We start from the raw sequence: 14055 nt of genomic DNA on the forward strand, positions 1-14055 counted from the left end.
AGCTACTCAGGAGGCTGAGGCAGGAGAATTGCCTGAACCCAGGAGGCGGAGGTTGCGGTGAGCCGAGATCACGCCATTGCACTCCAGCCTGGGTAACAAAAGCGAAACTCTGTTTCAAAAAAAAAAAAAAAAGACACAAACTGGCAAATTGGATAAAAAGTCAAAACCCGTCAGTGTGCAGTTTCCAGGAAACCCATCTCACATGGAAGGACACACATAGGCTCAAAATAAAGGGATGGAGGAAGATCTACTAAGCAAATGGAGAGCAAAAAGAAAGCAGGAGTTGCAATCCTAGTCTCTGATAAAATAGACTTTAAACCACAAAGATCAAAAAAGACAAAGAAGGGTATTACATAATGTTAAAAGGATCAATGCAACAAGAAGAGCTAATGATCCTAAATATATACACACCCAATACAGGAGCACCCAGATACATAAAGCAAGTTCTTAACAACCTACAAAGAGACTTAGACTCCCACACACTAATAGTGGGAGACTTTAACACTCCACTCTCAATATTAGACAGATCAATGAGACAGAAAATTAACAAGGCTATCGAGGACTTGAACTCAGACCTGGAACAAGCAAACCTAATAGACATCTACAGAACTCTCCAACCCAAATCCACAGAATATATATTATTCTCAGCACCACATCACACCTACTCTAAAACTGACTGCATAACTGGAAGTAAATCACTCCTCAGCAAATGCAAGAAAAAAGAAATCATAACAGTCTCTCAGACCACAGTTTAATCAAATTAGAACTCAGGATTAAGAAACTAACTCAGAACCACACAACTTGATGGAAACTGAACAACTGGCTCTTGAAAGTTGACTGGATAAACAACGAAATGAAGGAAGAAATAAAGATGTTCTTTGAAACCAATGAAAATGAAGACACAATGTACCAGAATCTCTGGGACACATTTAAAGCAATGTCTAGAGGAAAATTTACAGCAATAAAGGCCCATATGAGAAGCAAAAAAAGATCTAAAATCAACACCCTATCATCAAAATTCAAAGAGCTAGAGGAGCAAGATCAAAAAAACTCAAAACCTAGCAGAAGACAAGAAATAACTAAGATCAAAGCAGAACTGAAGAAGATAGAGACACAAAAAATCCTTCAAAAAAATCAATAAAATCCAGGAGCTGGTTTTTTGAAAAGATCAACAAAATAGACAGACTGTTAGCCAGATTAATAAAAAAGAAAAGAGAGAAGAATCAAATAGATGCAACAAAAAACAATAAAGGGGATATCGCCACCGATTCAACAGAAATATAAACTACCATCAGAGATTACTACAAACAACTCTATGCACATAAACCAGTAAACCTGGAGGAAATGGATAAATTCCTGGACACCTGCACCCTCCCAAGGCTAAACTAGGAAGAAGTCAAAACCCTGAATAGACCAATAACAATGGCTGAAGTTGAGGCAGCAATTAGTAGCCTACCAACCAAAAAAAGCCCAGGTCCAGATGGGTTCACAGCCAAATTCTACCAGACGTACAAAGAGGAGCTGGTACCACTCCCTCTGATACTATTCCAAACAATTCAAAAACAGGGAATCCTTCCCAAGTCATTTTATAGACCAACATCATCCTGATACCAAAACCCGGCAGAGACTCAACAAAAAAAAAAGAAAACGTCAGGCCAATATCCATGATGAACACAGATGCAAAAATCTTCAATAAAATACTGGCAAACCAACTGCAACAGCACATCAAAAAGCTTATCCATCACAATCAAGTAGGCTTCATCCCGGGGATGCAAGGCTGCTTCAACATACGCAAGTCTATAAATGTAATCCACCACATAAACAGAACCAAAGACAAAAACCACATGATCATCTCAATAGATGCAGAGAAGGCCTTCGACAAAATTCAACAGCTCTTTATGCTAAAAACTCTCAATAAACTAGGTATTGACGGAATATATCTCAAAATAATAAAAGCTATTTACGACAAACCCACAGCCAATATCATACTGAATGGGCAGAAACTGAAAGCATTCCCTTTGAAATCTGGCACTAGACAAGGATGCCTCTCTCACCACTCCTATTCAATATAGTATTGGAAGTTCTAACCAGAGCAATCAGGGAAGAAAAAGAAATAAAGGATATTCAATTAGGAAAGGAGGAAGTCAAAGTGTCTCTATTTGAGGACAACATGATTGTATATTTAGAAGACCCCACTGTCTCAGACCAAAATCCCCTAAAACTGATAGGCAACTTCAGCAAATTCTCAGGATACAAGAATCAATGTGCAGAAATCACAAGCATTCCTATACACCAATAACAGACTTACAGAGAGCAAAATCAAGAACAAACTGCCATTCACAATTGCTACAAAGAGAATCAAATACCTAAGAATACAGCTATCAAAGGATGTAAAGAACCTCTTCAAGGAGAACTACAAACCACTGCTCAAGGAAATAAGAGAGGACACAAACAGATGGAGAAACATTCCATGCTCATGGTTAGGAAGAATCAATATCGTGGAAATGGCCATACTGCCCAAAGTAATTAATAGATTCACTGCTATCCCCATCAAGCTACCTATGATCCTCTTCACAGAACTGGAAAAAAACACTTTAAACTTCATATGGAACCAAAAGAAAGCCTTCATAGCCAAGACGATTCTAAGCAAAAAGAACAAAGCTAGAGGCATCATGCTACCTGACTTCAAACTATACTACAAGGCTACAGTAATTAAAACAGTATGGTACTGTAACAAAACAGACATATCAACCAATGGAACAGAACAGAGGCCTCGGAGGCAACGCCACACATCTCCAACCATCTGATCTTTGATAAAACTGACAAAAACAAGCAATAGGGAAGGAATTCCCTGTTTGATAAATGGTGTTGGGAAAACTGGCTAGCCATGTGCAAAAAGCAGAAACTGGACCCCTTCCTGACACCTTACACTAAAATTAACTCCAGATGGATTAGAGACTTACACATAAGACCTAACACCATAAAAAACCCTAGAAGAAAACCTAGGCAAAACCATTCAGGACATAGGCGTAGGCCAGGACTTCATGACTAAAACACCAAAAGCATTGGTAACAAAAGCCAAAATAGACAAATGGGATCTAATTAAACTCCAAAGCTTCTGTACAGCAAAAGAAACAATCATTAGAGTGAACCGGCAACCAACAGAATGGGAAAAAATTTTTGCAATCTACCCATCTGACAAAGGGCTAATATCCAGAATCTACAAAGAACTAAAACAGATCTACAAAAAAAAAACAAATCCATTCAAAAGTGGGCAAAGGAGATGAACACTTTTCAAAAGAAGACATTTATGAGGCCAAAAAACATATGAAAAAAATGCTCATCATCACTGGTCATTAGAGAAATGCAAATCAAAACCACATTGAGATACCATCTCACGCCAGTTAGAATGTGATTATTAAAAAATCTGGAGACAACAGATGCTGGAGAGGATGTGGGGAAATAGGAACACTTTTACACTGTTGTTGGGAGTGTAAATTAGCTCAACTATTGTGGAAGACAGTGTGGTGATTCCTCAAGGACCAGAAACAGAAATTCCACTTGACCCAGCAATCCCATTACTGGGTATATATCCAAAGGATTATAAATCATTCTATTATAAAGACACATGCACACATATGTTCATTGCAGCACTGTTTACAATAGCAGAGACCTGGAACCAACCCAAATGCCCATCGATGACAGACTGGACAAGGAAAATGTGGCACATATACACCATGGAATACTATACAACCATAAAAAACAATGAGTTTGTGAGAGACATGGATGAATCTGGAAACCATCATTCTCAGCAAACTGACACAAGAACAGAAAATCAAACACTGCATGTTCTTACTCATAGGCGGGTGCTGAACAATGAGAACACATGGACACAGGGAGGGGAGCATCACACACTGGGGTCTGTTGTGGGGGAGTAGGGGAGGGATAGCAGGGGTTAGGGAGGTTGGGGAGGGATAACATGAGGAGAAATGCCAGATATAGGTGATGGGGGAAATGAGGCAGCAAACCACATTGCCATGTATGTACCAATGCAATAATCCTGAAGGTTCTGCACATGTACCCCAGAACCTAAAGTGCCATAAAATATATATATAAAAGAGTTATTATATACAAGACTACAAGAAGCTAAGAATGAAACAATACTGAGATCCAAGCAGTATGTTAAATTCACCTACTATCTGAGTAACTACTTCAGGCTCATTCGTGTCATGGCTTAATTCAGATTCAGACCTCAGAAAATTGTAAAATACTGTATCTCTTGGCCCTTTGGGGTTACATTTACATAGCTGAAATCTTGAATGTTAAAATCCTCAAATGCCAATGATATATTGTATGTCTATATATGACATGCTCAGATTTGTAAAGATCTGTACTCTCAGCAAGGTTAAAATAGTTAAAAAAAAAAAAAAGATATAACATACTTAGTATTGGGAATCTCCAATAAGGCTCTGTGATATGGTTTGCCTGTGCCCCCATCCAAATCTCATTTTTAATTGTATCTCCCATAATTCCCATGTGTTATGGTAAGAGATCATTGAATCATGGGGGCAGTAACCCCCATACTGTTCTTGGGTTAGTGAATAAGTCTCATGAGATCTGATGGTTTTATAGGGGAAACCCTTTTCGCATGGTTCTCATTCTTTCTCTTGCCTGCTGCTGTGTAAGATGTGCCTTTTGCCTTCTGCCATAATTGTGAGGCCTCCCCAGCCATGTGAGTCTATTAACCCTCTTTTTCTTTACAAATTCCCCAGTCCCATATATGTCTTCATCAGTAGTGTGAAAAATAGACTAATACACTCCGCTTTTTATCTAAAGATGAAGGGAAGCTATATATAATCTGTCCAATAGGACCAGCTATGGTCTGAAGAGAAATAGTAACAAAAACATACACCTTATAAGTATGTTGGAAGAATCAAAGGAGATAATACATGAATATATGTGAGAGAATGAATAAATAATAAAGCATCATATAAATGTTAGCAGTAGGTGGTAATATTAGTAACAAAATATAGAAGAAATCCTCTCTCATCAATTCTCACTGAAAGAATTAGGACAATCTGTTAGTTGAGAAGTTAGTTAAAACAAGGACTCACAGAGATAAATACACTTTGTAATCATTTTATTTTCACTTAAACCATGTATAAATGTAATTCATTCACCATCCTCTTTGTAGGGTCAAGACCTTGTCTTTGAGACTAGATCTGCAGACTGGAATTCCAGTTTTTCTTGCATGCATCACACCATATTCTATCATTTATAACTGTTTCAGTTCTAATAGAGTACGGAACAAACTTCAACACATATGAAACAATCAGGGGAGCAGGTTTCTTACTTTTTTTTAGCTCTTCCAATATTTTACATTTGTCTTTGTTCAACACTAATTTGATGGCCAATGTTTCATTGCGGTTGTTTTTTGTTTTTTCTTGAGATGGAATCTTGCTCTGTCACCAGGCTGGAGTGCAAAGGCTCAATCTCGGCTCACTGCAACCTCTGCCTCCCGGGTTCAAGAATTCTCCTGCCTCAGCATCCTGAGTAACCAGGACTACAGACACGTGCCACCACACCCAGCTAATTTTTATATTTTTAGGGGAGATGGGTTTCACCATTTTGGCCAGCATAGTCTCAATCCCTTGACCTCGTGATCCACCCGCCTCAGCCTTCCAAAGTGCTGGGATTATAGGCATGAGACACCCTGCTTTTTCAAAGAAGTAATTTTAGTCACTGTTTTTCAGAGCATTCAACTTAGTTTTTATAGAAACAACTCTAGATTTTACACTAACAGTTTATCATTTTACAGAATATTTAGTAAAAAATTACTCAACGTAAGTTTGAAAATAAACACAACTGATTCTTTATAAGTAAACAATTTGATTTGTAAAGATAAAAATTATATGAGCATTATATGAAGAGGCTTCCTGGCCACAAACGGTCAGCAAACTGGGGACATCAGTTAGTATGTTTTACCAAACAAATGAACAGTATTGGTTTATTCATCTGGGTCATTTAGTAGAAGTTAGCTGAGTCTTTGCCATATTGTAATTCAGGTCTCAAGCATACTTGCCTAAGAAGAAAGTTTAAAAAACTTCCCATCACATGGATATTGCTATCTTTTCTATTTTTCCTAAAACATATGTGTTATACATTTAGAAACACTGAGATGAAAAGAGTAAAAAGCATTCAGGAATACTGAAATGAAGCCACAGCAAACAAATTTAGATGTTTCAGCAGAATATGATAAAATAATCAGAGAATTTGACTCCTGGCAAGAGAAACAAAACAAATCAGTAAAAGACATTTTAAGCAAATTACAATTATCCTAAAACAATGTAAAAATACTTTTGTTTATTTTCTAAAATGGAGTCTCCCTCTGTGGCCCAGGCTAGAGTGCAGCAGCACAATCTCGGCTCACCACAACCTCCGCCTCCCAGGTTCAAGAGATTCTCCTGCCTCAGACTCCTGAGTAGCTGGGATTACAGAGCCCACCATGACGCCCAGCTAATTTTTTTGTATTTTTAGTAGAGACGGGGTTTCACTATGTTGGTCAGGCCAGTCTCAAACTCTTGACCTCAGGCGATCCACCTGCCTCAGCCTCCCAAAGTGCTGGGATTACAGGCGTGAGCCACCGGCCGAGCCTAAAATTGATTATCCATCTTTAAAGCATCCCATGCTTTTTCATGCTGTCATTCATGATATCTCTCCTTGAAAAAGAAGTTTCCTGAACTATAAATAACTATATCAGTACCAAAGAACCGCTTGAAAACATTAATTAGCTATGTGTTGCTTTTGTTTGATGTGAGGACTTACTTATTTCACTGGAAACCTGGTCAAGTTTATCCTGTGATCTGCTGATAAGGACAACCTTCATTCCACGCTTTGCTAACTGAAAAAGCAAAGGAGATCTGAATCACACCTGTACATGCCACTGAAAAACATTCATGAGCTATAACCCCCTTTTTAAGAAAACCTGTCCAGATGATAGTTAACAATAAAACACATATAAACCCAAGTGCAATGAATAAGCAATCCAAAATGAAGATTTTACCAAAAAAATTCCCAAAAAGTTATCTTTCTAAATCAAGCTAATATTTAAATGTCAAAGGGTTTTAGAAAGAGGGAGACTTTTACTTTTTCATTTTATACCATTTATACCATTTGGGTTTTTTAAATCATTGTCTACTATTTCTATAATTTAAAAATTAGCTTTAAAAAAGTTTTTGTGCCAAGCACAGTGGTTCACGCCTGTAATCCCGGCATTTTAGGAGGCTGAAGCCGGATAACTGCTTAAGCCCAGGAGCCCAAAACCATCCTGGGCAACATTGTAAAATCCTGTCTCTACAAACAATTTAAAAAAAAATTTTTTTTTTTTGGTAAATTATCTGGGTGTGGTGGCACACACCTATAGTTCCAGCTACTCAGGAGGCTGAGGTGAGAGGATCACCTGAGCCCAGGAAGTCTAGACTACACCGAGCCATGACTGCACCACTACACTTCAGCTTGCAACAGAGCAAGACCTTGTTTCAAAAAAAAAAAAAAAAACAACTTTTTGTTGCAGAATGGATATATAAAACAAACATCAGAGGACTGGCAAAGAAAACTACCATTAAAATGTTAAACATTCCTAAAAATACAATGATTTTCAAAATTTTAATTTGAGCATTATATTTTATGGACCATGGCAAACTAAAGAAGTTAATTGAATAAATTAATAAAGAATTTTCCTAGGCCAAGTGTGGTGGCTCACGCCTGTAATCCCAGCACTTTAGGAGGCCAAGGCAGGAGGATCACAAGGTCAGGAGATCAAGACCATCCTGGCCAACATGGTGGAACTCCATCTCTACTAAAACTACAAAAATTGGCTGGGCGTGGTAGTGCATGCCTATAATCCCAGCTACTCGGGAGGCTGAGGCAGAAGAATCGCTTAAACCAGGTAGTGGGAGGTTGCAGTGAGCCGAGATCGTGCCACTGCACTCCAACCTGGTGACAGAACGAAACTCTGTCTCAAAAAAAAAAAAAAAAAAATTTCCTGAGGAACATCTTCTATGTAACTACCCCAGTATGTGTAAGTGCTGTACATAATGAAAAAGACTTACATAAATGTGGTTACCATCCCAGGACACAAAGTAGTAGAGGGAAAAAAAAGCACTAATCTGTATAGAACTATTTAGTGAAATATTCTAGACAGAAAATAAATGAGCAATAAATTAGGTGCTATGAACTAAAAGTGATTTAGCAAACTAATATTCCAGTCTTAAATCCTAAAGTCAGGGTTTATTAAGTAGTGAGTGATATTGCAAATGACGCTATGGAAGAACATTTTTTATAAAAATAAAAATGTTGGTGATGATTTGCAAAATTAATCTGCTATAACACCACTAAAAAAACCATTAGCCCATACTGATACCTTCTTTAAAAAAATTAATAGGGGAAAAGGAATAAGGAAAAGCTTCTATAGAAAATTACTATCTTAATAAATGTAGAAGGAGAGATGTCATTAGAAAAAAAAAAAATCACCATTTTTTCGTTTGTTTGTTTTGAGATGGAGTCTTACTCTGTCGCCCAGGCTGGGGTACATTGGCACAATCTCAGGGCAACCTCGGCTTCCTGGGTTCAAGTGATTCTCCTGCCTCAGCCTCCTGAGTAGCTGTGATTACAGGCACCTGCCACCACACCCAGCTAATTTTTGTATTTTTAGTAGAGACAGGGTTTCACCATGTTGGCCGGGCTGGTCTTGAACTCCCGACTTCAGGTGATCCACCCGCCTCGGCCTCCCAAAGTGCTTGCATTACAGGCATGAGCTACCAAACCCAGTCAAAAACATCACCATTTTTTAAACACCATGGTAATAATCCATCTAAGCAAAAATTGCCAATGAATCCTAACACCGTTGGATAAAAGATTATTGGGAAACAATATATTTATACAATCTCAAAGTGTCATCCCACATATTCCTTATTAATCACCTTTATAATCAATAATGGAACAAACCAGACTTCTTATGCCTCCTGATAAGATGAACTCAGAAGGATAAACCTGTGTAGCCTTCCTGATGAAAAAATGTTTATCCTGAATCTAATGGGAAAACAATGAGACAAATCCAAATTTGCCTGCGAAACAACTAACCTGGATTTTTCAAAAATGGCATTCTTATAAAAGAAAAATAAGGCTAAGTTACTCTTTGAGATTAATGGAGACTAAGAGACATGACACCAAATGCAATGCATAATCCTTACCTGGATCTTGGAACACTTGGAAAAACAACAATTAAAAAAAAAAAAAAAAAGAGCTTAAAAGGATGTACTGGGCAACTGGATACCTGCATACAGGCTGTATGTTACACAAGAATATTGTGTCAAGTTAAACTTCCTATTATGACCAATGTATTGGGATTATAAGGGTGAATGTTTTAGTTCTTAGAATATTCACCCTGGAATATTTAAGGGTGAACTGTTATTTCTGTAACTAACTTACAAATGATTCAGCCAAATAATAATAATAAGTAAATTATATGTTCCAAATATTAACAATTAGTGACTCCAGGTGAAGAGTATACAGGTGTTGGTAATATTCTTGCAACTTTTCTGTAGTCTCGATATTCTTCCAAATAAAAAGCTGGAAAAATTTAAATTAACAAAAAGACGTTTTGATAATGCTCAATGAAAGATCCAATGAATCTGCTGGGATCTTTATCAGAATCACTCCACTGTTACAGATCATTTCATCATAGGCTGCAGGCGCCTTCTCAGGGACCAGAAGGCAGGGAAACTTGCCTAAAGAATACTGCCACGGCTCCTGCTTTGTAAAACTGTCTTCAAACTATGATGATTTCCTGTTCTTTAATTTCATTGCAGAGAACTTGAATCCTCTGCCTGTATCTATCAATACCTTTCTGTTAATCACAGTCCTTCTTGTGAAAACGATGGCATGGACTAGCCTAGAAATATCACCACCTATAATAATATTTCTATTTTTCAGAAAACAGTTCAAAATAATTGACTTTCGAATCTGAAGACTGTACACACTGACATGATATATCATAAAAGTATACTAAATTGTTCCCAGTTCCAGGTAACCAGTACAACCAGAAAGTTTTATACTTATTTTACATAGAAATTTGTTTCAAAAAATTGTGTCTGTTTAAGCAAATATGGTATTTCCAACAAGGTAGAAACAAAAAGCATCTATTGTACCACACAACATTATATTTGTGTTTATACTTCAAAAATCAAAACTATTATAAGAAATCATCCTATATTTATTCTTATTTTTTTATATTGAAAGGAAAGATCTTGAAAATCACCTACCTCTTCTGCATATGATTTTCCAATTCCATCAGTACCGCCTGTGACAACTGGGAAAGGGAAAAAAAGCGATAGTTTAGTCTAAGAATTACAATGAAGAACTCGTCACAGTTAGGACCCACCAATTACATACAAGAGAACCAGTGTGATATCTTGATGTAAAAGACAGAAGAGTTCCAGTGGTTCAAATCAAGGACTGAATACACACTGCAGTAGCTAATATTTTAAAAAGGCTTCAAAATCAAGTGTTAAAAAGGAATGTGGAGCAACTGGAACTCACACACATTGCTGGTAGCACTGTGAAGTTGGTACAATTATTTTGGAAAATACTATTTGCCAATATGTTTAGAACTAAAAGTATGCCTACCTTATGACCCACCAATTCTCAAAAGATAGGAATGCATTAATGTCTACCCAAAGAATGTTCATAGTAGCTTAGGTGGTACACAGTAGGTAAATACAACTAAATATTAGCCTACAGAAGAATAAGTAAATTGAGATACAGACAAACAATGGAATAATAAACAGCAATAGAAATGAACTACTGATATAGGCAAAACATGAATGAATCTCTAAGGCATAACAAAAGCCTGACATAAAATGTAAGTTCAAGAAAAAACAAAACTAATCTATGGTGATAGAAGTCAGAATATTGGTTACCTCTGGATAGTAAAGTAGATAACAGGAAAGGGCCATACAGGAATCTTCCAAGATACAGGAAATATTCTGTATCTTTTTAGGGTGGCAGTTACCACTGTGTGTATGTAGATTCACTGAGCTGCACAATTAAGTACACACTTACTATATATATCTTCATAAACTAGTTTTTAAAACAAAGAGTAGTAGAAGTAAATAGAAAATAATTTAATTCTTCTATGAGAAACCATATTTATCTTTTTTAAAATATGTATTTATTTATTTATTTATTTTTATTCACCTGGGTACAGGTGGGCTGAGGCCGAAAAAGGCATCAGCGTATTTTTTTTTTTTTTTTTTTTTAGGACTGGCTCATGTCTAGTACATTCAGAAGAAAAGATTTGGGATTCAAAATATTTTGAATCCCACGTCAACATACTTTTCATAATAAGCTTATTGTTCTCTCAAACAAAAATGTATGTTCCTTGTAGATAAACCTTTTTACATTTTATTATTTTTATTACACTTCAAGTTCTGGGGTACATGTGTAGAATGTGCAGGTTTGTTACATAGCTATATACATAACATGGTGGTTTGCTGCATCCATCACCCTGTCATCTACATTAGGCATTTCTCCTAATGTTATCCCTCCCCATAAACCGCCACTCCCCTACAGGCCCAGGTGTGTGTCTATGTGTTCTCCCTGTGTCTATGTGTTCTCATTGTTCAACTCCCACTTATGAGTGAGAACATGTGGTGTTTGGTTTCCTGTTCTTGCAGAGAAACCATATTTATCTTACAACCTCAAAAACTTTACGTAACAGAAACATTTGAAAATTATAATAGGCCAGGTTACACATGAAAGCTTAGCTCTGGAATACTAGAATAATGTTACAAGTTTAAAGCATAGATGTCTGCTTCAAAAAGGAATGCCTCCCCAAATTCTCTAAATATGCGTTTTCCCAAAACATTTATCGATTTTAAAAAACAAGTTACGGTGTAAAGAAGAATTTTCTTGTATTGTCCACTTCTTTTAAATTATACAAGATGGTCCCTATTTTTACTATTCAGAAAAATGATAAACACATTCATATTCTCCCTTGCCATGTCTCTCATAATCTCATAGACTTTCATCATGTTCTTGCTTAGCTGATATCTTCCCACAATTTAAAAAAATAATAATAATAAAAAATAAAAATGTCATAATAGGCCAGGTGCAGTGGCTCACACCTGTAATCCCAGCATTTTGGGAGGCCAAGGTGGGCGGATCATGAGGTCACGAGTTTGAGACCAGCCTGGTCAACATAGTGAAATCCCATCTCTACTAAAAATACAAAAAAATTAGCTGGGCGTGGTGGTAGGTGCCTGTAATCCCAGCTACTTGGGAGGCTGAGACAAAGAGAATCACTTGAACCTGGGCAGGGTTGCAGTGAGCCCAGAGCATGCACTGCACTCCAGCCCCAACAACAGTGTGAAACTCCAACTAAAAAAAAAGTTGAAATTTCCAGAGAACAGTATAACAAGCCCCCAGGTACTCAGAGCCCAGCTTCACCAATGAAACACTTGAGAGATTAACCTTGCGTCATCTAATACCCCCACCTGCTTCCTCTCACATTGGATTATTTCAAAGTAAAGGCATCATATCACTTCATTCATAACTATTACCATTTGTTTCTGCTATTAAAGATAGCCACAATACCATTATCTCATCCTAACATTGTAAATAACAACTCCTTGATACCAAATATGTAATCGCTATAAATTCTGCTAAATGTTTCAAAAAACTTTTAACAATTGTTCTAATCAGGATTCAATAGGTTCCATAATAAAATTTGTTAATATGTTAATTAACCATGTCTATAACCACTTTCCTCTCTCCCCCCTTCACTCTCTCAATTTATTGGTTTAAGATATTAAGTTATAGGTTTGTGTTTCTCAGCCTGTCCTTGACATCATTTAACATATTATTCTGTCCCATGGAGGCTGGATATAGATATTTGATCAAATTCAGGTTTGATTTTTTTGGTAAGAGTACTTCATAAGGAATAATGCATTTTTACATCAGGAAGCATATGTCTGGTTATCTTTCATTTTGCTATATTAGCAGCCACTGCTGGTCAGCATTGAGATCCATTATTTCATTAGGGATTGCAAAATGGTGGTATTAGAGTTCAATCATTCATCTTCATCTATTAGCTGGAATATTTCCAGAGAAAAATTATTTCTCATTAGTTAGTTACCATGATCTATAGCTCGTGTAATACAAGAAAAGTGTTTGATTTTTTTTTTTTTTTTTGCCTCTATCAGTTTTCAAAATAAATTGGTTCTCTGGCATCTTCCAAAGGTAACCCATGTGTTTTTGTCACTATTGTTCTGTTTATAAGAAGTAACTCACAGATTTAAATGTTTGTGGGAGAACCTAACTACAGAAAACTGAGCATTATATGAAATCTCCTCCAACCTCATGATCAATTTGCAACTTTTTTCTTTTTTTAAAAAATTTCAACTTTTATTTTAGATATGGGGGTATGTGTGTAGGTTTGTTACATGGGCATATTCCTTGATGCTGACGTTTGGGGTATATATCCCACCACCCAGGTAGTGAGGATTGTACCCAATGGGTAGTTTTTTAACTTACCCCCCTTCCCTCCACCCTCTAGTAGACCACAGTGTCCACTGTTCCCATATTTATGTCCATGGGTGCTCAATGTTTAGCTCCCACTTGTAAGCGAGAACATGCAGTATTTGGTCTTTTGTTCCTGTGTTAATTTGCTTAAGATTATGGTGTCTAGCTTAATCTATGTTGCTGCAAAGGACATAATTTTATTCTTTTTTATGGCTGTGGAGTATTCCATAGTATATATGTACCACATTTTCTTTATCCAATCTGCCACTGATGGGCACTTGGTCTGATTCCGTGTCTTTGCTATTGTGAATAGTGCAGCAATGGACATAATTTTCTGTAACTTTTTATCTTCTGACTGTTTTTAGAGGCACAGGAATTCAAATTTTATAGTGTATCCTTGTTACTGATTCACTAATGTTTCACAAGTGATGGATAAACATATTCTAATTGTTTCAAACTTTCTCCTCTTCCTTT

At 36.7% G+C, this 14055-nt stretch overlaps 1 protein-coding gene across 4 annotated transcripts in view; it reads right to left on the reverse strand.

Moving 5' to 3' along the window:
• HSD17B12 (hydroxysteroid 17-beta dehydrogenase 12) overlaps nucleotides 1-14055 on the reverse strand; it is a 164056-nt gene that overhangs the window by 97904 nt on the left and 52097 nt on the right. For all 4 annotated transcript variants that reach the window (XM_032283544.1, XM_032283546.1, XM_032283545.1 and 1 more), the window contains 2 exons: nucleotides 10323-10369; nucleotides 6826-6901 (listed from right to left, as the gene is read on the reverse strand). In XM_032283544.1, the coding sequence (XP_032139435.1) occupies nucleotides 6826-6901; nucleotides 10323-10369 (123 nt within the window). The remainder of the gene's footprint in view (nucleotides 1-6825; nucleotides 6902-10322; nucleotides 10370-14055) is intronic.

Source organism: Sapajus apella, unplaced genomic scaffold (genome assembly GCF_009761245.1).
Source record: "Sapajus apella isolate SASKATOON/1434 unplaced genomic scaffold, GSC_monkey_1.0 scaffold14, whole genome shotgun sequence".
NCBI lineage: Eukaryota > Metazoa > Chordata > Mammalia > Primates > Cebidae > Sapajus > Sapajus apella.